Source organism: Phocoena sinus, chromosome 14, assembly GCF_008692025.1.
Source record: "Phocoena sinus isolate mPhoSin1 chromosome 14, mPhoSin1.pri, whole genome shotgun sequence".
NCBI classification, from domain to species: Eukaryota; Metazoa; Chordata; class Mammalia; order Artiodactyla; family Phocoenidae; genus Phocoena; species Phocoena sinus.
In genome coordinates this window covers 23,832,024-23,854,821 of record NC_045776.1, presented here as the reverse complement: position 1 = coordinate 23,854,821, position 22,798 = coordinate 23,832,024, and the positions used below count along the sequence as shown (strand labels likewise).

The following is a 22,798-nucleotide window of genomic DNA, read 5'->3' as shown; positions in this document are numbered from 1 at the left end:
CAGTGCCCAGCACACAGCAGGCATTCAAAGCATCTGAGTGAATGGAAGCATAAATGAACTTGGGTTTTGGTTTTCTTTCCTGTGAAATAAGAATTTTAAGTCCTTGTCCTCGAAGGTCACTTGCCTCTTTAGGTCCCTAAAATCTCCTGTTAGGGTCATGAATACATATTTTTTCGTTTAGGGTTTAAAGTGTATACAGCAACCTATACATCACATATACAGCGTGTACCTCTGCAGGAAAGTGGGGAAAGTGTAACCCCAGTACACTGCGTTGCTCTGAAGGGAACCATGGAGCATGGAACATGCCCCTAAGGTCAGGGCGAGGCTGGAGTCTGGCCAAGCTGAAACGACCGTCAAGAGATGACTAATCCGAGGAGTTTATGTCGTCACTCATGCCCCTCAGCATCCACCAACATCATCGTCTCAGCAGAGGCTTCACTGCACCCACTTCCAAGAGGGCCCTGATCCTTCAAGGCACCATGTGACAAGCCACTGTCAGACTTCAGGGAGCCTATTCTGTTTGAAAAGTGGCAAGGAGGGCTGTATTCCCTAAAATGCAGGTAAAAATGATGGTTTCCCAGGCCTCCATCACAAGCTAGGTCCTGGGCTGGGATCCCTTTAGTTTCCCTGAATCCAGACAAGAATCCCAGGGGAGAGGCATTATCAACTTTCCTCATACCTATGGGAAAACTTAGGCTCAGAAAGGGTAAGCAGCGTGCCCAGGGCCACTTGGCTGGGAAGTGCCAACACCAAGATGTAAATTCAGATATAACTGAGTCCGGAGTCTGTGTTCATTCCACTTGGTTTCGCAGTCCTTTTCCAGCTCTCCAAACTACTCACCAGCAGACAGGAGCTGCCACCCATGTGGGGAACTTCTTACATCTCAAACAGCCAGGTCAAATCAAAGGATAAAGACAAAGACATGAATCCTCGCTTTTACCTTTTCATAAGAAAGGGGAGAAAAGCCTTTCAGAGGATGGCAGGGAACCAACTCATTACTCTGACAACCAGTAGATAAGGAATCAGACATCCATCCTAACTTCCCTGTGTAAACTCTATCAGCGTAACTAGCTGGCAAGGAGAAGTTTCTCTTCCTAAACTTATTCCGGCTGATAAATGCAAGAGGAAAGATAGAATGAGAACGTCACCATTTTGTAACTCCTGATGAATTAATAGATCTAGGCATAAGCGATGGCTGCTGACATCACCAAAAGACACCTAAATATTCTGTGCGTCTTGACGGGAATACATACCACCACCAATAAAGGGTTCTTGGATGTTAAGAACAAACAAGCAAACAAACAAACCTAAACCTAATCAAGCCTCTGAATTTTACGACCCTTTCAAAGGATGTAGAGAGGCCAAAGGAACACGTTAACAACATCAGGACGGTGCAACCAGCAAAGACCAGTTTGTGTAAAATTCTAAAGGATTATCTAGTTTCAAACAAAAAATCTCGATTCCAAAAGTTCAAAAAATTCAAATTCTGTCATTTCTAAAATGGCAACAAGAACCTTTACCATATCCGAGATCACTCCTTGTGGTAGCTTAGGGGAAGCTTGTCAACATTCTAAAGATCACTGCCGAAAGGTCTACCCTCCTTACCTCACTAGGCTGCTTTAAGAAGTGATATAATGGATCTACAAGTACTTTGAAAGTATATAATGGTACCCACAAAGGAAAGGGGTTGCTTGTATTATTACTACCAAAACCCATAAACTCCACTCTGGGCATGAAGAACTTCCAACTTCTACACGTGTGTGAAGGACCTGCACGTTGTTCTTTATCTTTTAAAAACCCTTGCTAGGTTTTTTGTTGTTGTTGCTTATTGACTTAGAAAACATTTTGATGCATGAGGAAAACAAACCCAGTTGTTATAGATGATAAAAGCCAAGGCTTTGACTCTGAGTCCACAGTCCAACAAAAGACACAGTTATGATACAAATAGTTAAAATTTGGAAAATGAACAAATGTTGTACGCAGGGAATGCACGGAAGAAACTCACATGACCAATAAACATAAGATACCCAACCTCAGTGGAAATCAGAGAAATGTAGACAAAAATGACAGTCCAGAGGGGCAGTAACTTTGATACTATGAAATAATGATGAGGATGTGAGGAAAAAGGAACTCTCATACACTGCTGTAATGTAAATGTAAACTGCAACAGCCATTCTTAAGAAGAATTTGGCATATCTAGTAAAACTGAACATATATGGACCTAACAATCCAGCAACTGTACTTCTAGGTATTACCTAGAGAAACTCACACAAGTGTACAAGTAGGTGTGCAAAAGAACGTTTAACGCAGGCTGTATTTAATAATAAAAAATACAATCTAAATGTCTACTAGTAGGAGGAAGAGATAAATAAAATGTGGAATATTCATAAATGGGATGCTAAAAAGCTGTTAAACTAAACTAGAGCATGATGCATGGATAAATAAAAAACAATCAGTGAAAAGCAAGTTGCAAAGTGGTTAACAGAATATGATACCATTTGTATGTGATATAAAAGAACTACCTTTTTTCTGGTTTATACATATACAAATATGTAGTAAAGTAAAAATGGACTAGAACAAATCATTTCAATATGATTGGGATTATACAGTACCGAGATGCATATCAACCAGTGTGGAAACAGAGAAGGGAGAAATTAGCCAATGCTGGCAGAACAGGAAACGCTTTAAGAAGTGTAAGATGAAGTGGATCTTAAAGGGTGAGTAGAATTTTACCAGTGAGGAAGGAAAAGGAATTTTATTTATAAATATAGTGTAGGCAAAGGGACAGGGGTATGTGAGAGCCCCAACAAGTGAGGAATGGCTAGAGTGTGTTGAAACATGAGAGAAAACAAGAGGAGAAGGTAAGGTATGTTGGGGGCAGATTCTTGTACGAATAGGTTAATAGTTGTAGGCCTACTTGCTTCTTCAGCTTAAAAAAAAAAAGTCAAACCCTGAAAATTACATAGTAACTGGTCTTAGTTTCTGTCAGTTTTGCTCACTGTACCCCTAGCCCCCTTTCTTTCTCCCAGGTTGAGGGGAGGCTCTGGGGCTCCTAGAGTTGTATGCCTGCACACTCCAGTCAGCCCGAGAAGCCATGTGACCCCTCTGGGCTGGGCCTGGGTTCTGTCCCTGCTCTATCAGTCTCTTGACTAGCAATATCTTTTTAATCAGTGCAGACTTGTGAACAAATCACTCCCAGGATGCTGACAAGCTCTTAAACAGAATGGGGCCAGAGAGCTCCGGCGCTGACAATAAATCATCCCAATCTACCCCAGCCAACCCCAATCCACCCTCAAGTCACCTTTAATTCAAACAACTGCCACTTAGCGCAGCCCACTGGGAATTCCACCTCCTCAGACGGCCCTCAACTCTCCGACTCCCTAGGAGGCATCTGCAGCTTCTGGCCTGGAGAAATAATGAGGTGATGACATGACCATAACTGATTGCTTCGCTGGGAGGTGCCAACCTTCCCCGGGACAGGACTGGAGTCATCAGTAATCAGCTGTGCCCTGATTAAAACATGACTTGCACTGGTTGTAACCCTCTGAGGAGCCACAAAGCTGACTGGGCTTCCTGACACGAGGGCCCAAGTAAGACTCTGAACTTGTGAAAAGTTGGGTTTTGGCAGAGCAGAAGCTGCTCCTTCTCTGCTTGGCAACACTCTAATTCCACCTAGAATTCTTCCTGGCAATAATTCTTCCTTCCCATGTTCACGTCCAACATTTCTCTCAAACGTAACACTCAATAACAGCTCAAGGGATAGTCTCCATGATAACAAAACTCCGTATTTGACAGAATGAGCCCTCTGGACTTACCCACATAATTTCCAAAGTACCAATTCGCACAACTTTAGAAATTTAATGTTTTAAGCTCAAACCACTGCAACATGTGTTTACAGGACATCATGCAAGAACAGGCTGGTTCATGTACACACTCCTCCTTCTCTAGGGGTGTGCATGTTGCTCTCACATTTCTTCCATGCCTCCCCAGCAGTCCACCAGCCTACTCAAGCTATAACAGATACTGAAAATATTAGATCATTTCAGATCACGGTCATTTAAAAAACATTCCCAAAGCAGTGACCCAAACAGGTGCCCGCCAATGTTCACAGCAGCGTTATTCACACTGGCCAAAAGGTGGACACAACCCAACTCTCAGCGCAGGAATGGATAAACAAAATGTGGTACATACAAGCAACAAAATGCCATGCAGCCATTAAAAACACACACAAAGCACTCATGCATGCTACAACATGGATGAACCTTGGAGACATTATGCTAAGCGAAATCAGCCTGACACAAGAGGACTGATGTCATACGACTCCACTTGTATGAGAGACACCAAAGAGGCAAATTCACAGGGACAGAAATTAGGATAGAGGTTACCAGAGGCTGAGTAGAGGGGAGAATAGGACGTTATTGCTGAACGGGTACAGAGTTTCTGTTTGGATGATTAAAAAAAAATTCTGGAGATGGATGGTGGCGATGGTTGTACAACATTGCGAACGTACTTAATGCCACTCAACTGCACACCTGAAGTGGTTAAGGTGATAGATTTTATATTACGTATGTTTTATTACAACAAAACAATAAAATGAAAAAAATTAATTCCCCTTGTGTCTTGTACCTGCTTAACGTGGTGATCTGTCTTCACTGAATTCCTCTCTTGGCTAACAAGAACTGTGTTCAGTCACCAGAGATCGAACAGGTTTCTTCCCTTCCCTGTTTCGTCCAGAATAAGTACGTACTTTACCTCCAGAAGAAGAGGCGCTCTGTGTCTTTGCAATTTTACTACCTAAAAGATGAACTGAATTTTGAAACTTCGAGGCAAAGGAAAAGCTGAAATCCTGGTCTCACTCCCACCTAAGATGAAACGTGACGCTAATCGCAGAGTGCTGTCTTAGCTGTCTCCATTTAAGTGCATTGGCGGCCCAGTGGGGTGTGGACTCCAGTCCACGATCGTCTCCTGAATCCAGGCCATGGCCAGGCCGCCACCTTGGGGCTTAGAATAAATGCTATGAGCAAAGAGGCTACCAACTAAATGTCTGACAAAAGGAAGTTAAATTATGGTAAAACCATCTATTAACGTATGTTTGCAGCCAATAAGTTTGTACAAAGCTTAATGATATGGGGACAAGGCATATACTATAATATTCAGTGAAAAAGCTGGAAGGAAATATACCAAAATATGGAACAATTATTAGCAGGCTGTAGGATGATGAGGAATTATTCCCTTTTCTTCCATATTTTCCAGTGACTCCTTCCTATTTTTTTTTAATATTTATTCAATAAATGGTTCTCAAACAGGTGTGGGACCCAGAGCCGCAGCATCAGGATCACCTAGGAACTTGTGAGAAATGCAGATTCTCAGGCCCTTCTGAACCAGAAACTCTGGGGGTGGTGCCCAGCTATCTGCTTTAACAAGGCCTCCAGGCGATTCTGATGCACAGTCAAGTTTAAGAACAACTGTAAACTAATAAAAGTGTTTTTTTGTTTGTTTTTATCTGTTTGGTAAAAATGCCTTCAACTACATTGACCACTTCCCAATTCATATAAGAACAGACACCAAAACTTGCTTTTGTCTAATTCTTAGTGAACACCGTGTGTCTGATTACTGAGCAGAGAGTAAAAGCTCTCTGGATAATGCAACTCTGTAGGCAGGAGAGTTTGCCTGGATAATCAACGAGCTCCTATGAACTGACACTCAATTTACTCCTGCACTTGGTAAAGGAAGGGGGAGAGAGAGGGGACCTGGGAAGGTCCAGGCAGGTTCTTGTTCCCCCAGCCCCCAAATAATCGGAAGGACCAACCACGCCGGTGCTTTGTGTCTTAATGGGCGGGGCTCACGGCTGTGCAGAGAAACCTGATGCTGTTTTGGCGGCTTTGGGCCTCAACTGAATTTCTTCTTCCTAAAACAAGGGGGCTGTTCGGGGCTGGCAGAAGGGCCAACTCCTACCAGACTGCAGCCCAGACAATAATGAAGAGCCTCAACTTCAAACGCAGGAAATCAAAGCTGGCTCAGGGACTGTGCAGCCATTTAGCTCAACTCCATGAGAATGAAGCGTTTATAAGGAACGGAAGAAAAAGAGAGATGGAGTTCTGACCCTATAACATCGTTTACTATAGCTAGACCCAAGGTTTTGGAAATACCTCTGGCCCTGCACTTGCATCGGCCGCTCTGAGGCCACCCAGCCGGGAGGTCGGGGTGGTGAAGAGACAGGCAAGACCTGTCCATGCCAACAAAGGTAACATTTTCTCAGGATCTTCAACAGATTCTGTGTCGTCACATAGCTTTTGACTCTATCTCCCCACAAAAGAGTCACAAAGCTTTGGACTCTATCGCCCCGCAAAAGATAAAACGTCCAAATATCTTTTGGGAAAAAGGGGAATCTTTTATCTAGGCCTCCTCACCGCCATGAAGACTGCCCTCCTGACTCAGCAGACCTTCATAGCATCAAATGGTTTTGGTGGGACACTGATTTGCTGACACAGGATGGCAGCAGGGGGGAGGAACACAGCAGAGATGGCGGTAGATGGGGGAGGACTGTCACAACAGTATTCAGCAGAGTCAAGGAACAAGGAAAACGTGAAGAGGCCGCTGCATCCAATACTGGGGACCTGGGCTACCAGGTCAGAATATTCCCAAATCTGTGGTTTTAGGGGCACCTTTGAAATTCTTCCCTCAGCAGTGGACAATGGGTTCTTGGGAAGAGGCATGAATGCTGACTGTGTGAGTGGCTTCCAAGAACTCTGTGATCGGCCACGCGAGGCTGGACACTCAAGCAGTCTTAGTGCCAGCAGAAGGGACTCCAGACAAGAAGGCCAAGGACATTTGGATGGCTTTACCTCCATGATGGGACTGGACGCCAGGACCTTCTCTTCGATGTTGGTGTCACTGGCCGAGCCACTAACCGTGGCGAAATAGCGCATGGCGTACTTGGCCGACACGGTCTTGCCGGCTCCAGACTCCCCGCTGACTATGATGGACTGGTTCTTCTCATCTCTGCAAAGGAAAAAGCCTTGGTCAGTCGCTGGCTGTGGAAGGGCATGGTCGCCTTCCAATGACACTGTCGCCTTCCAGTGACACTGTTGACAAGGGCCCGAACCCAATCAGGAGCATCCCTCCCTCGTTTAGGAGCAAATGTGAGGGGCAGCGTAAAAATAGCCCACCTTCCTTCATACGCTTGCTTGCACAAGATCTGAAAGTGGGAGAAAGAAGCTCTGAGAAGGGCTTACAAATCCTATTTTATGACCTGAGGGAATGGGGATGTAGCCGTCGGGTCACTCTCCCAAGTTCTCTCTGGAGGCAGTACCCCATAGAGCACTCCCTTCCAAAGACATCCCCTGAGAACTTAACATAAATATACACTTTCAGTTACATAATCTCGCCTTTCTGTTACATGCCCATCTTGCGCCACTTTCTTCAAGAGCAAGGTTCTTTTCTTCTCCTCTTGTATTTGAGCCTAGCATGCCAGCAGACACAGTTCTGAACATTTTTGTTCATGTAGATCTACCACAAAGGGCATGCTACTAGCCACCAGGCTAATCTTGCCTCAAGTTTCCCAGAAATTAGATAAAACAGCTATGGATTGCAATAAGAGGGAGTTCAATCAGACTAAATGGGAGGCAGAGAGCAGATACTCTACATCAGATAAAATGTATCTGTACGTATCCCTTTGAGACAGATATGAGACAGACAAGTAATGGAAAACGCAACCTATCTGGTCTCCAAGGAACATGGATGTTCAAGCAGGGAGTAAGAACAAACATCTGCGCCACGAGTTTGGGAAACGAATTGCTTGTAAGAGCTACACTCAGCCATCTACCTCTAGCCCACAAATCCACTGCCAGGAGGAGGGCAGGCACTTCGCTTTCGATCTGCAGTACCTTTAACAGTGCCTGGCATAGAGAATACACCCGAGATAAAATATTATGTTGGAGGAGAAGCCAACTTAGGGATCAACCAGCCCTCTTCCTTTCCAGATGAAGAAACCGAGGAGTGTGAAGTCAGGTTTAGAACACGGGTCTCCTGGCACCAGCCCAGTACTCCTAACACCAGCACCTGTGGCTTCCTGGGCAGGGCTGGCTACAGAAAGAACGGCCTGCCCCACCTCAGTAATTATCAGCACAGGTAGATTGTACCTGATCAGCACGGGTGAATGAATGTTGGCCTTGCTTCTGGGCCAACAGCTGAGAAGCTGAAAAAGTGGTGTGATGACACTGATGTTAACTAGAGGTGAACTGGAAAGACAGACAAAAACCGGCTTGAAAGGGGGGCCCCAGGGGAGAGTCAGGTGTGGCAGCCGGGCTGAAGAAACCTTAACCTTCAGCTGCTCTTCAAGGTCAGCGAAGAGCTGAGCAGTCTCAAGCTCACACACCATCACTAAGTGGGGAGGGACTCGAGTGAATACAGATGGCGAGTAGATGCTATTGAGAAGATGAAGCTGAAAAAACCTCATCTTTCAAACTGGCCATACAGCCAATTACCTGAAAAGCTACATAGAATCTCACCTAGTATTTGGAGGATGGAACAAGAAGAAGTGGCTTTCGGAGAGCCCTTGTAGTTCTCGGATACCACTGTCGTGAGAGTGTGTTTCTCCTCTCCTTGGTTCTGTGAAAACGTCCTACTGAAAGGTGGCCTCTAAAGAAGCCTGTGCATGCTTACGGTTCCCATACTCATTTGTTGTTCAAGTTTTATATGACATCCACTGGACCCTGGGGACCGGGGCAGGTGTCACCCCTCCTCTTCTCAATACCATCACAATCAACTCCTTAGAGAACTGCTCAGAAGTACAACCATCCCAAGGGACTAGGCGTCGACCAAGCTGGGCTTTAGACCTATGAAGGGGAGCCAAGTCTGATGCCACCTTGAAAACTACCTGAATCTGCAACAGGGAGATCTAAATTGCAGGAGCCATACCCACAAGTTTGGAGTTTTGCTCAAAGTCTGTATGTTTCACCTAAAAAAGGATGAGCACAGGTTGTGTCTAAGACTTAGTCCTCCACAGAGAACCGCATCGAATGGGGAGGTATATACTGTCCAAATAACTTAATAAGGATCCCTGGGAGCAACATGTGGATGCCAGGAGAGAATTAATCAGATTGGTGGGGGCTGGGGGTCGTGAGTGCTGCCAGGCTCCCTGCGGCAACACAGCACACAGAGGGAACTGAACTGCGAAGAGACCCAGATAACATGCTACATCTGGCACAGAAAAGGTGGCAGGCTTCCCTGGTGGCGCAGTGGTTGAGAGCCCGCCTGCCGATGCAGGGGACACGGGTTCGTGTCCCGGTCCGGGAAGATCCCACATGCCGCGGAGCGGCTGCGCCCGTGAGCCATGGCCGCTGAGCCTGCGCGTCCGGAGCCTGTGCTCCGCAACGGGAGAGGCCACAGCAGTGAGAGGCCCGCGTACCGCAAAAAAAAAAAAAAAGGTGGCACAGACCAGTGACACCTGTCACTTTTCACTTGCTGTGTCAAGACGGGCGTTGCCCTGCGCATCACTAGGAAATGACTGAAAAGTCACATATGCTCAGGAAAGAGAATGACCCACACAAGAGGCAGAAAACTTTGAGGGCCAAGCAGGCTATTCCAAGTGTAAGTGGCCAGAAAGGCAAAAAGGCAGGGCTACTTCACGTGACAACAAAGTGTCAGGACCTCACAAAGAGAGGGAATCAAAGGCAGGGAAACAAAAAACTGGCAGGACATGGAAGCTAACTTTGGTGTTTTGATGAAAACGCATACATGTGGCCAAACTATGATCAGAGCTTATAAACATCCCCAAGTGTTTCAAATCTTTACACTCGAGGCTCTTGGGCGTGAGGGAGTCTGGGCAACGACCATTAGTGCTAACTCCCAGCTAATTTGGTGGATAGTCAGACTGATGCCGGTAAGACTGAAGTTAGGGAAATTCAACTCTTCTTAGACCAACAAGGACCATTTAACAACTTCCCTTACTGAGACCAACTTAAAATATTTTTTAGAATTGATGATTCTCATTTAGTTCTACTGCACTTCCGCACACCCTACCTACTCCCATTCTTAGTCTACTACGTGGCTGGGTGCACATTACATATCTGTACGCTATTTGTAACGGGATGATGTGCAAAAGCATCCTCAGTCTGTTCTACCCACATTAGCTTTGCTTCCAACTCAACTGGAGAACACAAGACCAGAAAACGGGCAGTAAATACAAACTTGATTTTGAACCTCACGTGCACTGGTCAGCTGTCTGACTTTAAGCAAGGGAGCTGACTTCCTGACCCTCCGATTATCTCAGTCCAGTCTCTCACGACTTTGCTCTTGCTCTTCTAGGTGGTCACCTTGACTTAGGGACCTAGGTCTCTAATTCATCCTAACATTCCTGCCAGATTAAATGTCTAAAGCACAGCTCTAATCACGCTCCCCACGCTCAAAAGAAGTTAACTACTCATCGCTTACCGAATCAAGTCCAAACTCCTTAGCTGAACTCCTCCACAATGCACATCCCAACGCTAAAACCCTTGACAGGCGTCGGCATATTATGGTGCTAAGAACAGAACACCAGGCTTTTGGTCCAAGGCTCTTGTCTGAGTCCTGGTTCAGCCATCAGCAGGCTCTTTGTAAGCCTTAACCACCTTACAGAGGATACCCCCATCTTACAGATTTGCTGCAAGATTATATGAAACGATCTCTACGCTTTGTGTAAGATGAGGGGATTACAGTCCAGACAAAATGAGCTACGCGTCGGTCTCTGAAACTGCACACCTTCCCGGCACTGCCATTTATGGTTTTCCCCCTACCTGAAATCGCCTTCAACGTACACCCTTCTGCTGAAGTCCAACCCGTCTGAGGCAGCCCGGCAGGCCATTATTTCTCTGCCTTCTAAAGTCTCAAGTCATTTGCTTTGTGCCACTTGTGAGGCATTGTCACCTCTCATCCCATATTGATGTCAGGCCCTGTGTGGCCATTTTACTTGCTGTGTGACCTTGGGTCACTTCTTTTCTCTGGGCCTCTGTCTTTGCATCTTGTAAAGTACAAGGTTGTGACGGGGACTCCCCCAGTGATTTAATCTGTCTCTGACATTCGATGATTCTGTGATCAAAATTGTAACAGAAGTGTGGGTGGGGAAGAGCTCTCAGTTTCAAACTTCCATTACTTAGGGCTGGTCGTGGGGGAGATATTTATGAGTGTGGAATTCTACCCAGTGTCCTTCAAAAACACAGCCAAGGTATGGCTCCATCCATTCGGCCGAGTTACAGACATGACTTAGCTGACAACTTGGGTCCATGTGCTTTTCAGTCAGTCCTTTTCTCCTGAGCCCAGTGAGGTTCCCTTTACAGGCATTCCTTGGAGATATTGCAGGTTCGTTTCCAGACCACCACAATAAGGCAAATATCCCGATAAAGAGAATATCCCAATAAAGCATCACATGAACTTTTTGGTTTCCCAGTACATGTAAGTTATGTTTACACTATACTGTAGTCTATTAAGTGTACAATAGCACTATGTCTAAAAAAAAACAATGTACATACCTTAATTTAAAAATACTTTATTGCAAAAAACAAAGTGCTAACCACCATCCGAGCCTTCGGCCAGCTGTAATCTTTTTGCTTGGGGGGGCGTCCTGCTGCTGACTGATCAGAGTGGTGGTGCTGAAGCCTGGGACGGCTGGGACCGTTTCTTAAAACAAGACCACAGTGCAGTTTTCTGCAGCGACTGTCTCCTCCTTTCACTTGAACACTTAGAGCCACTGTAGGGTTAATAATTGGCCTAAGTTCAATACTGTGTCTCGGGAAATAGGGAGGCCTGAGGAGAGGGGGAGAGATGGGGGAAGGGCCGGGTGGAGGAACAGGCAGAACACACAAAACATTTATCAATTAACTTCACCCTCTTACATGGGTGTGGTTCGTAGCACCCCAAAATAATTACAATGGTAACATCAAAGATCATTGATTGCAGATCACGGTAACAAACAGAATAATTGTGGAAAAGTTTGAAATACTGCAAGAATTACCAAAACGTGACACAGAGACTTGAAGTGAGTAAAAATGGTGCCGATAGACTTGCTTGACACAGGGCTGCCACGAACCTTCAGTTTGTAAAAAAAGAAAAAAGGCATTATCTGTGAAGCACAATAGAGCAAAGGGCAATAAAACAAGGTCGGCCTGTATTTAGAAAAATTAACCCATGGCCATGGCATTTCATGCCGTGAAATACCAGCCGTTACTCAGGCCCAGACGGTCTTCAGGAAGGCAGCACCACCCTCAGCAGGAAGAGCCCCTTGAAGGCCTCTGCGTCAGGCAAGAGCACAGGATTCCCGGTCAGGTACCAGCCACTCTCCAGCTTCCAACACGTGCACCACAGACTCTCCCCGGCTCACACTGAATCCCTGTCTTTGACACCTGAGAGGCGGGATTGAATTGCTGCTAAGCCACCTGCTCTTCTGGTAGAAGTTTCCCACCAAATCACTTGAAGCTCCCTGAGCAAGGCCAACCTCTCTCCCCGTCCCCATTTTTGGAGAGTGGAAAAGGAGGCTGTCCGGGCACCTGAGGTCGACGCTGCAGAGCACTGATCAGCCAGGGAGACACTGCGGGAACTGCGGGGACACCCCGCTGAGGGGTTGCCTTGTTCAGGTTTCCTGCAGAGAATAACGCATCACCCGTGGCCTCCCCATCAGCAATGCGCACACAGAACCATCAGGAAAGCACTGCTTCAGCCGATTCTGACTGAGAGAAGCCCCGGCTGTGACAAAGAGGCCAGGCCCTCCACCTGTGGACGGTTGCGGCACCACCATCCTCCCACCTGGAACCCCCTGTTCTAACTGCCACAGTGCGTCCACACATCAGTCAATGAATTGAGAGCTCCCGGAGGGTGGGCACTGGCTTCAACCTTGAACCTGAAGGGTTCCTGGGGCCGAAGCCTCACCGTCACTTCCCGTGCCCCGACCCAGGCCTTCTCTGTGTAAGTGGCACCAGCCTCCACTCACCCACTTCAGCCAGAAACCTGGAGTCACTGTGGATTCCTCCCTTTCCCTCCAGACAGCATGCCCTATTGAATTCCCCTCCCAGTACAGACCACTCTCGTCTCTGGACCTCCTTTTTCCAGCCATCATCATCTCTGACAAGCATTGCAATAGCAGCTTTCTAACCCTCACTGTCATCCTTCTGTAAGGCAACCTTTTTTTTTTTTTTTTTTTTTTCTGTGGTACGTGAGCCTCTCACTGTTGTGGCCTCTCCCGTTGCGGAGCACAGGCTCCGGACGCGCAGGCTCAGTGGCCATGGCTCACGGGCCCAGCCGCTCCGCGGCACGTGGGATCTTCCCGGACCGGGGCACGAACCCGTGTCCCCTGCATCGGCAGGTGGACTCTCAACCACTGTGCCACCAGGGAAGCCCTATAAGGCAACCTTTTTACATGACCTTTTGTCGTGAATATTGGATCAAACCTCTCCCCCTGCTTTAAGCCGTCCAATGGCACCCCTCTGCCTCCAAGATCCCAGCTCTGGGACCATGTTCAATACCCTCTGTGAACCAGCACCTCTCTTTCCAGCTTTATCACGTGCCACTCTTCTCTTTGTTCATGACGCTCAAGCCACACAGGGCTTGTTTCTCTATTCCTTCCTACTTTACAGCTGTCTGAAGCTATTCCAGTTCAAACTTATTTTCCCTTCTTTGACCTCACAACTCTTAATGCCTGGTACTCAATCACATTCTGGGGGCGGCTCACGCCTTACTACTTTTCATTGTAATTAATGACCACCACCTACTCACATCATGCTCGAATGGTGTACAAAACTCTTGGCCATGTTATCTCTCGCTTAGGACTCATGAGACTATTGGTGCCAGACTTCTCATTTTAAAGAGGATAAAACTGAAGTTTGGAAAGGCCGAGTGATCTTCCCAGAGTTCTCAGCTAGTAAGACACCAAGTGCAAACTTGAACACAGGCTTCCTTATCCCTGTACAATTTCCCACTGGGTTATGCTGTGACATCTCTGTATCACCACTACAGCCCCTTCATGTATAATCAAGCATCCATTAGTGAATCCCCCTAACAAATCTAGCCTCAGCTAAGACATTAGACATGAATCAGGTGTCCTCAGTGCCAGCTGGCTTAGCATCACCTCCTCAGCTAAAACATCACTTCTTCAGAAGCCCTCCCCTGACCACCCTACTTTCATAGCAGTCAGCATACAATTTACTAATACTTTACTGATCTACTTAGTAGTCCTTCTACCGTTGTCTTCCCCACTAGATGGTAAGTTCCATGATGGCCAATCTCAGATGCAGGGCTTGGATGGGCAGGCCAGCACCTGGATTGTGTCAAGAAAAGAGCCCTAGTAAGGGCTGCCATGTATGGTGGTCTATATAGGCTGAGGCCAGGGTCTGGTGCCCCCTAGAGATGTGCAACTTACCGCCTGCAAACCAAACATGGTGGCTCCTGCCCTGAGTTCAGTTTCCCCAGCTCGCCCATGGGAAGGGGGCTGACAGCAGGGGCCTCAAGTCTCAGGCAGGTGTGACTCTCTTTCCCTGGATTGGGCACTCCCTGAGAGAGGTGAAGAGGTGGGAACAAAACCTGGACACACAGTGGAGGTGCAAAACAGGAGGGAGGGAAAGCCTGGCTCAGGCGCAGGAGGAAGGATGCCCTGTCTCTGAACACATCATTAAGTCCCTCCATCGTTTCTTCCTCCAGTAACAAATCATCTGAAAATTTAGGTGCGTCAGGAGAATATATTCTATTCACTAATGGGGTAATCAATCTACTGTCTCTTGCCTGTCTACATCTGTCTAGCCTCTAATGATATTTTCAACACCATCATCACAATGCAGGCCGTCTACTATGGTTAAAAAAGAAAAAGAACTGCACCAGAGAACGGGGATACAAAGAATTTTTAATCAAGAATTTCTGTTGAACAAAGATATTTGTGTCAGTACCAGGGACAGAGTTCATAACTGGGAGACAGACTAAGAAAACAATGAAAATGAATCTTAGAAGCAATGCCAACTAAAAAAAAAAATGACAGTACTATATATGGTATGACACTCTTAGAAACTCAACAAGAAAAAAGAAACATGATCCTTAGGGATACAAACACAACTATATTAAAACAAAATGATATCAAAACCCCATGAGAATGCGGGAAGTCATGTAACGCCAGGCAGAAGGCAGAATCAGATTGGCGGAAATAAAACTGGGTTCTGTGGGGAGGGAAAAGTAAGATCTGGGGACAGAGATAGGTGAGGATGGAGGTAAAGTTAGGTGAGAAGGATACAGAAAATTACAGTGAGGCAGTTTGGGGCTCAAAACAGAGCCATACGGCTACAGTGAGTCTAAAGTTAAAGATTCCCTCTCAAAGTTGGGGCACTAGAAAGAACAGTCCTGCTGTGAGAAGGGGCTGGGCAAGAAAGCTCCAAGCTACAGATTCTATGAAGCCAGCCAACAATAAAGCTGGCTTAAAGTGGGAAGGAGGACATATGTCCTGGCCAGCTAGAGGGAGGGCACCTATGTGAGGGGTCCTCCAGGCTCACGGCCCAAGCAGGCCCTGGGCTCTAGGTGTGAGGGAGGCAGACAAGCATCCCTGAGCACTTCTGCCATCAGGCACTAATGTCCTACACTGCCACCCTCCCAGGTAGCGTTGTGTGCTCACAGCCCAGAGGTCAAGCCATTCAAGAAGGCGGCCATAAATATTCATGGAAAAGTGCTTAACTGGTGGTTAACAGTCAGAGTCCTAAGTGTCTACTAAGATGAAATTGAACCTTCTTACAGGGCAGGAGCTAAGTACTTAGTGCATTTCATACCCGAGTATCATTTTTCCACTTCAATATCAATTTCACAGCGGCCTTCCGAGTGTTAAGTTCTGTTTATAAACCTCCTAGGTGTAGTGTGATACAGGTAGTAGAAAAATGAATCCACCTCCTTCCACTTACTCGCTGTTCCCAGGAGAGGCTGTCTCCTCTCAGATGTGAACGCACCACAGAAAGAACCTCTGGGAACTCAGTCAAGCCCACCCCTCACTGGAAGATAAGCAGGGCAGAGTGAGACAAACTGGGTGGGGGGCTCCTGGGTGTGAACAGGGATGTGCCAACTTCTCCGCTTTTAAACTAAAGGGCTGGAAGATGATCCTTAAGACCTCCTGCTATTCCTGAACTCTGATTCTAGATCCAGGTTATAGCTGAGCTGTGCGATACTCCACATCAACTGCAGCTACCCGCTAATTTTGAAGATATACCTTGAAACTCAGAAATCTGTGGGTTTAGATGAAGGTGAGCAACAGAGGCAAATGTTTCCTGTGATTTTAAACTTTACAGATTTATTTTGTTTAATGTTATCATTAGCTGGGGGTAAACTATGATATACACATATTTGTACCCTACAGAACCAAATAAACGCTTTTCAAGCTCTATTTCATTGGGTGCTGGAAACTATTTTGCAGTGAAGGAACACATTCAAGCAATACTCAGGTAAAAAAGGCTTCTCGTTGGTCAGTAGTCCAGCTAGTTAGTATCTGAAGCCAGGTGCATCTGAGCACTTCAGTCTAAAGCTCATCCTCTTTCTCTACACTGCACTCTCTCTGCCAAGCTACCAGTAAGATACAAGGTCTTTTACGATTTCTCGTATAAATACTGCCTCATCCATTCATCTTTTAAATATTAGGGCATCCCTGCAAGTCAATTTCAGCATCTCCTCTCATTTCTCTAGGTTGCCTCTAACGTGATCTCATCTTTCCTCATGACTACAAGTGCCACCCAAAAGTTGTCCACACTCAGATATATCTCCCCAACCCAACTGTCTCCCAAGAGCCAAGCACATCCGCACAACTGCCCTCTGGACAATGATACTCATCCTTTCTCTCCGGGATTCTTCCACAGCATCATAGCTGGTCCTCCTGTGCCTATTTTAGCCCCTACTCAATCCATTCTCCTCATTGCCATTGGACAGGTACTTCCAAAACACTCATTTGACTGTATGTAGGTCCCGCTAAGCACCCTCTCATGAGACACTGTGGTCTGTGGGATGCCTTCAGCGTCTTCAGCATTCCAGGCCCTTGGTGATCTATTCCAAGAGGCCATTCTAGGCAGAGGTGTTAGGCTGTGCAAAGGGTGGGAAAGCACAAGCAGTGCTCAGGGAAGAGGGTGAAGTTTAGGGCACTAAGACCCCAACAGGCACGTCTCGGCCTCTGGCAACAATCTGACTGCAAAGAACCATCATTTGTTCATCAGCCCTGGCTGTACATTAGAAACACCTGTGGAACTCACGAAACTCCCCCTCCTGGATTCCACAGCAGACCAACTGGATCACAATCTCTGGAGGTGGGGCCCAGATATTTGTTTTGCTTTTTAATTCCACAAGTGATTCTGATGTTCTGCTACAACATTAGTTCTGCTGGGGTTAAGAACCACCGCTCAACAGCTTAATTAAATGGGTCACTATATAAATATGTTCAGGTACTCGTTTAAATTCAAATACCTAGTGAATTATTCATGGTTGATATCAGCCTAATACCATGTAACAATGAACGTAAAACAACGATTAGCTACACAGAGGCTCAGGGGTTACACAGTCCTTGATGTGTGAATTTATTAACCATTTTTCCTGGCTGCAAACGATAGGACCCTTTAAGTCTACGCTCCAGCTAATGGCTTATGATAAATCGCCTAGAAATCAAAGTAGAGTCTCCTCATTAATTGGATTTACATTGTTGAGAGCCACATAGTTGAAATAATAGTGGGGACTGGTTAGAAGCACGCAGAGGCACACACACTACAAGGAGTGCGCTACTGCCTGCTAATGCCTATAGCTGGGGAAAGGAGACAGCTCTGCCCTACCCCTACTTCAGGTGTTCTTTACCTGGGGCCCACACATTCCCAACAGGCCCATGAACACAATTCAGGGGGACCCGTGAACTTAAATGGAATAAAAAAAAGCACATCTTTATTTAGTTTTTACTAAATTTTAACATTTTCTTCAGTTAAGGATATAGCCAAAAATTATACAAGTGAACTTATTTGTAAAACAGAAATAGACTCACAGACATAGAAGACAAACTTATGGTTACCAAAGGGGAAAGCAGGGGGAGGGTTAAATTAGGAGTTTGGGATTAACAGATACACACTACTATATATAAAATAGATAAACAACAAGGTCCTACTGTATGGTACAGGGAACTATATTCAATACCTTGTAATAACCTATAATGGTAAAGAATCTGAAAAAGAAAAAAATATATATATAAAATGGAATCACTTTGCTGTACACCAGAAACTAACACAACATTGTAAATCAACTATACTTCAATTTAAAAAAATAAAGAAAACAAAAGAATATAGTCAAAGACAGAGAGAACAGGAAGAACCTGTGACTCGGACACCGTATTACAGTTGCTGCAGATAGCATTAAATATTTACACTCACCACTACTTCAAAATGATGGTTATTATTAGATCTGCCACTAATGCATTCACCATGCCTTATATTTATCACAAACTCCTAAAATATGTTGATAATTTCAATATAATCAGTCCTTTGTAATTGTACATATGATATTTGATACATTTAAACGTTTTAAATGGAACAAAGATGGTTAAGAACCCCCAAACCTCTTTTCAAAGTGTTCTTTTCTTTTCTTTTCCTGATTGCAAAATCCTGCCTCTTTACACAGCATTAATGACAACTTTCAAGGAAACCATGCTTACATTTCACCAGTCCTGCTGCATTTTCCAAGAGCCAATCAGAAACACCACTAAGTGTGCTGGTAGAGGTGGGAGGCAGATTTCAGAGACCCCCTAGGGTATGGGGCAAGGCTCTCTCCACTGGAAAACACTGTAGCTTAAGCCATAAAGTTGGTATATAAATTTTCAGGCCTTAAAACTGAAGCTGACTAGAAGACTAAATGGCACTCTCACACTGCCTGCATCTTACTGCCCTTAACGGTCCAACACCGCCCTTTGGGAATGCAAGGATTTTGAGATGTACTTTCTAATAAGTTCCTGGGTGATGCGGATGCTGCTGGTCTGGGCACCCTGAGAATCATTATCCCTTTGCTGGTTTTAAATTTCGTGATTCTCTTATGTGGCCATGAAATTACATAGCACCTGGGCCTGAAGCTGCATCTGCCTTGGTTATTTTGGGGAACCTACTCCAGTGTGTGAGGAGCTGGCTCAAAAGGCAGTGTTTGTGGGTCCGTCTCCCCGCCTCCAGTTGCCACAAGGGTCTCACAGGCCTCCGTTCAGAGGCACTCTTCACTGAGTTCAGCTTTCTCTGGACCCCTCGTCTCCTGAATGCAGCCACGCTGGCCTCGTGGCCCAGAAACCGTTTGTCCAACCTTTCAAGTACGAAACGCTCAGCACCGGGTGGGGATGGGAAAAGAGGAGGACAGGTGCTCAGCACTGGGTAGTGTCAGGAACTGCCAAGCCCTAGGGCAGATGGTGGACATACCAGAGTCTGGTGTCCAGAAGGCATTCAGTATTTCACGATGAAGGAACAGATACTGTAGGTGGAGAAAGAGAACGCGAAAGACAGTCTGGCTATGGAAAGGTACTGCTAGTTGCCTTCATTTGTGTCAGCTATTTAATATTTATGCCCAAATTATCATGTAGCACAATGATTATGAACATCATTAAACATGTTGAACTAATTCTGCTGTAGGCTTTACTCAGCTACAAAAATAAATGCTCCACCTTCACAGTGCTTTCCCTATATAGCTTAAAAAAATTAGACCGCTACTGCCAGGCACAAACCCACAGACCTGAGCCACAGGAAGCTGACTGCCTTAGGAATCTCACTTATGACCCACTAGCCATAAACCAGAGCGCCAAAGGCAAGTAAAGTAAGGGGGACCATGCAGGTGTGGGTTTGACTGCAATGCACTGGAGCCTAAGCATCAGTTACGCGGGGCAGTAAAGCTTTTAAGAAAAAGACGTGATAAAGGAACCGGGGAAACTCAGGGCAAAGCAAGTCTCTGCAACTTGCAGATAAAGGCAGTGGAAACTAAGGTTCCAAGACATACTGGATAGGGGGGTTGATACAGGATAGAGAAGTCATGCCTTTCTTGAGGGCAAAGGTCAGCAGGGGGGTCAGTGGCACAAGTGGAAAGCTAGCAGGAGAAGTTCCAGGGTCGATATCCATGTTCTGCTAACAGATCTATAAGGGAAGAGCTTTTCCGTTCTTCGCCCTTCAGCGGGGGCTCCAAGCAGGCAAGGAATATGTGTACAGGACTCTTAGACAATACAGAACTGGAGAATGAAGGGCAGCATTTGCTTTCCTGTGTAGTTTTCTTTGACATGAAATGCAGTCTCCTATGACAAAGTAGCCAAGATGTTGAATGTGGAGCACTTCAGTTACCTGTTTCCATAATGAGCTCTAGTTTATAAAAGAGCTCTTGGCTGTTGTTTACTTTGCTGTGTCTCCGCCCTCACCATCCTCTTTCTTAGTGTAAACACACCCACGCTCCTTCCACTTCCTGCTTTTAGTCACTTCATAACATCACCCAAAGAGGGTACAGAGTAGAACGTGAGGGAATATGGCACAGGGAAGGGCTTCACTTGACCGGACCTCCATCCCAGGTGGCCCAGGGAGCTGCCCCGGCACCAGGTTTGAGGTGGAATTCCCACCACCTCTGCACTCTCCAGCCTCACCAGGGACCCCATGTCCAGCGGACCACACTGAGACAGACTGACACACAGGACTGTGAAGAGCGGGAGACTAGGAAAACACAGCAGTCAGCGTACAGCAGCCAAGCTGTGAGAAATCTGAGCCAGGGCTGGGGCTGGGGCCAGCAGAGGAATCAGCCCGACCCCATGAGCTTCACCCTCCACCAGCAGAACCAGCACCACAATTACAAGTTGTAAGGAAGCTGCTGTCAGCTCCAAGAAACACAAAACCTTTGTAGGTGCAGTCAAATGGCACTATTCGTGCTCTCCCACATTGAGCCACACTTTCTTTTTACCCCTTTCTCACTGTATTTTTCTTTAGGGGGAATTCTCTCTCAGTCTCCTTCCCCCAGTTTCTTTTCTTTTTAAATGTATTTGTTTATTTATTTATATTTGGCTGCGTTGGGTCTTTGTTGCTGCATGTGGGCTTTCTCTAGTTGTGGCGAGCGTGGGCTACTCTTCATTGCAGTGCCCGGGCTTCTCTCGTTGCAGAGCACGGGCTCTAGGCATATGGGCTTCAGTAGTTGTGGCACACGGGCTCAGTAGTTGTGGATCGGGGGCTCTTGAGCACAGGCTCAGTAGTTGTGGTGCACGGGCTTAGGTGCTCCGTGGCATGTGGGATCTTACCGGCCCAGGGATTGAACCCGTGTCCCCTGCATTGGCAGGCGGATTCTTAACCACTGTGCCACGAGCGAAGTCCCTCCTTCCCTCAGTTTCATACTCAAATCTTATCTATCCCTCCAGGACCAATGAAAAGGCCATCTTCCAGGAAACCTGCCCTGAAAATCTAGCTGGAAGTAGGTGCTGCTACTTTCCTCTCCCCCCATGGAGGAAACAGAGGCAAAAAAAGCTGCATGATTTGTTGGAAGCCACTCTAGGTTAAGTTGCAGAGCCCCAGCTGGACATCCAGCCCAGCATTCTTTCTACCACACTGGGTATTCAACCATACGAGAGGCTGCTTCATAAAACAATCTGTTTCAGACTGAAGGCGTTCAAGCAAACACAGAACCAAACTCATGGCTTAGTAGATAACGTTGGTATTATCTACATGTAACTGCTGGGCTCAGAGCAAACACACAATGAATGGTCGCTCTGGTTATTTACCAATAGCACGCTCATTCACGGGTCTCTTTAGTACAACGTCCCAAGTCTGTGCATCCTGGGATACCCACTGGGTCCCTAAACAGTTCCGAGTCCTCAAAAGAAAGACTCGCTTTAATGGGCTGAAGAAAACCTAATAATGGAAAGCAAGTCAATTATTCATTACGCTGTCAGGAAAACTCGCCAGCTCTCAGAAATGTCTCTAACAAAACTAAAATTGAGAAATGCTACTCCCCTCTCTCAGCGCACATAGGCTTTTGATACAGTCTTAGATTTGTCTCATCTGGGAAATCCTAGCTGAAGGTCTAAATGTGCCAGCCCCACTCCTCAGGCTTCTAAGGTCAGCCAAGGCATCTTCCCTATCTGAACTCCTTGAGATTTTAAGATGGCAGATGAAACCATTTTAATAGGTGAAAAGACTATAGCTGACCTTTGAGCAACAGGTTTGAACTCCGTGGGAACGCTAACACGCAGATATTTTTTCAGTAGTAAATGCACAACTCATGGTAGGTTAAATCGGAGGAGCCGCGGATGGGGAGGGCCAGCTCTAAGTTATATGCGGACGTTCAAATGCACAGAGTGGGTGCCCCTAAACCCCATGTTGTTCAAGAGTCAACTGTACACTTATATTGAACTTCTGCAATAGCAGCTTCAGGCCGAAAATCGGCTACCTTCTGGAGAAGATCACTGGATCCTTCTGCTAGAGTGCTGGGTCAGAGAGTAACCAAGATCTTATTCTAACAGTTCCTATTGACTACTCACCCCCTGCCCTCTCTCAAGACCTTTTAATATAGCACAGATATAAATGGCTAAGAGGTAACAAAATAGGAAACCTACATAACAGGGATAATCAAAATTCACAATAGTCAATATCAGTTCTATCTTACTACAGGATCACATCTAAAACTTCAGTTTACCCTTCTGCTGACAACATGAGGCAGATCAGGTAACACTCCTTCACCCACTTTACAGGCACAATAACGGGTACAAAGCAGAAGTAATTTATCCAAAGCCAGCGTTTCCTTGGCAAAGTCCCACTTTGCTGCTTCCCCCTCCACTGCCAAGCCCAGCAGAGGG

At 46.1% G+C, this 22,798-nt stretch overlaps 1 protein-coding gene across 1 annotated transcript in view; it reads right to left on the bottom strand.

The window, feature by feature from the left end:
* MYO5B (myosin VB) overlaps window positions 1-22,798 on the bottom strand; it is a 382,234-nt gene that overhangs the window by 159,737 nt on the left and 199,699 nt on the right. The window contains exon 5 of the mRNA XM_032603558.1: window positions 6,846-7,002. Within this exon, the coding sequence (XP_032459449.1) occupies window positions 6,846-7,002 (157 nt within the window). The remainder of the gene's footprint in view (window positions 1-6,845; window positions 7,003-22,798) is intronic.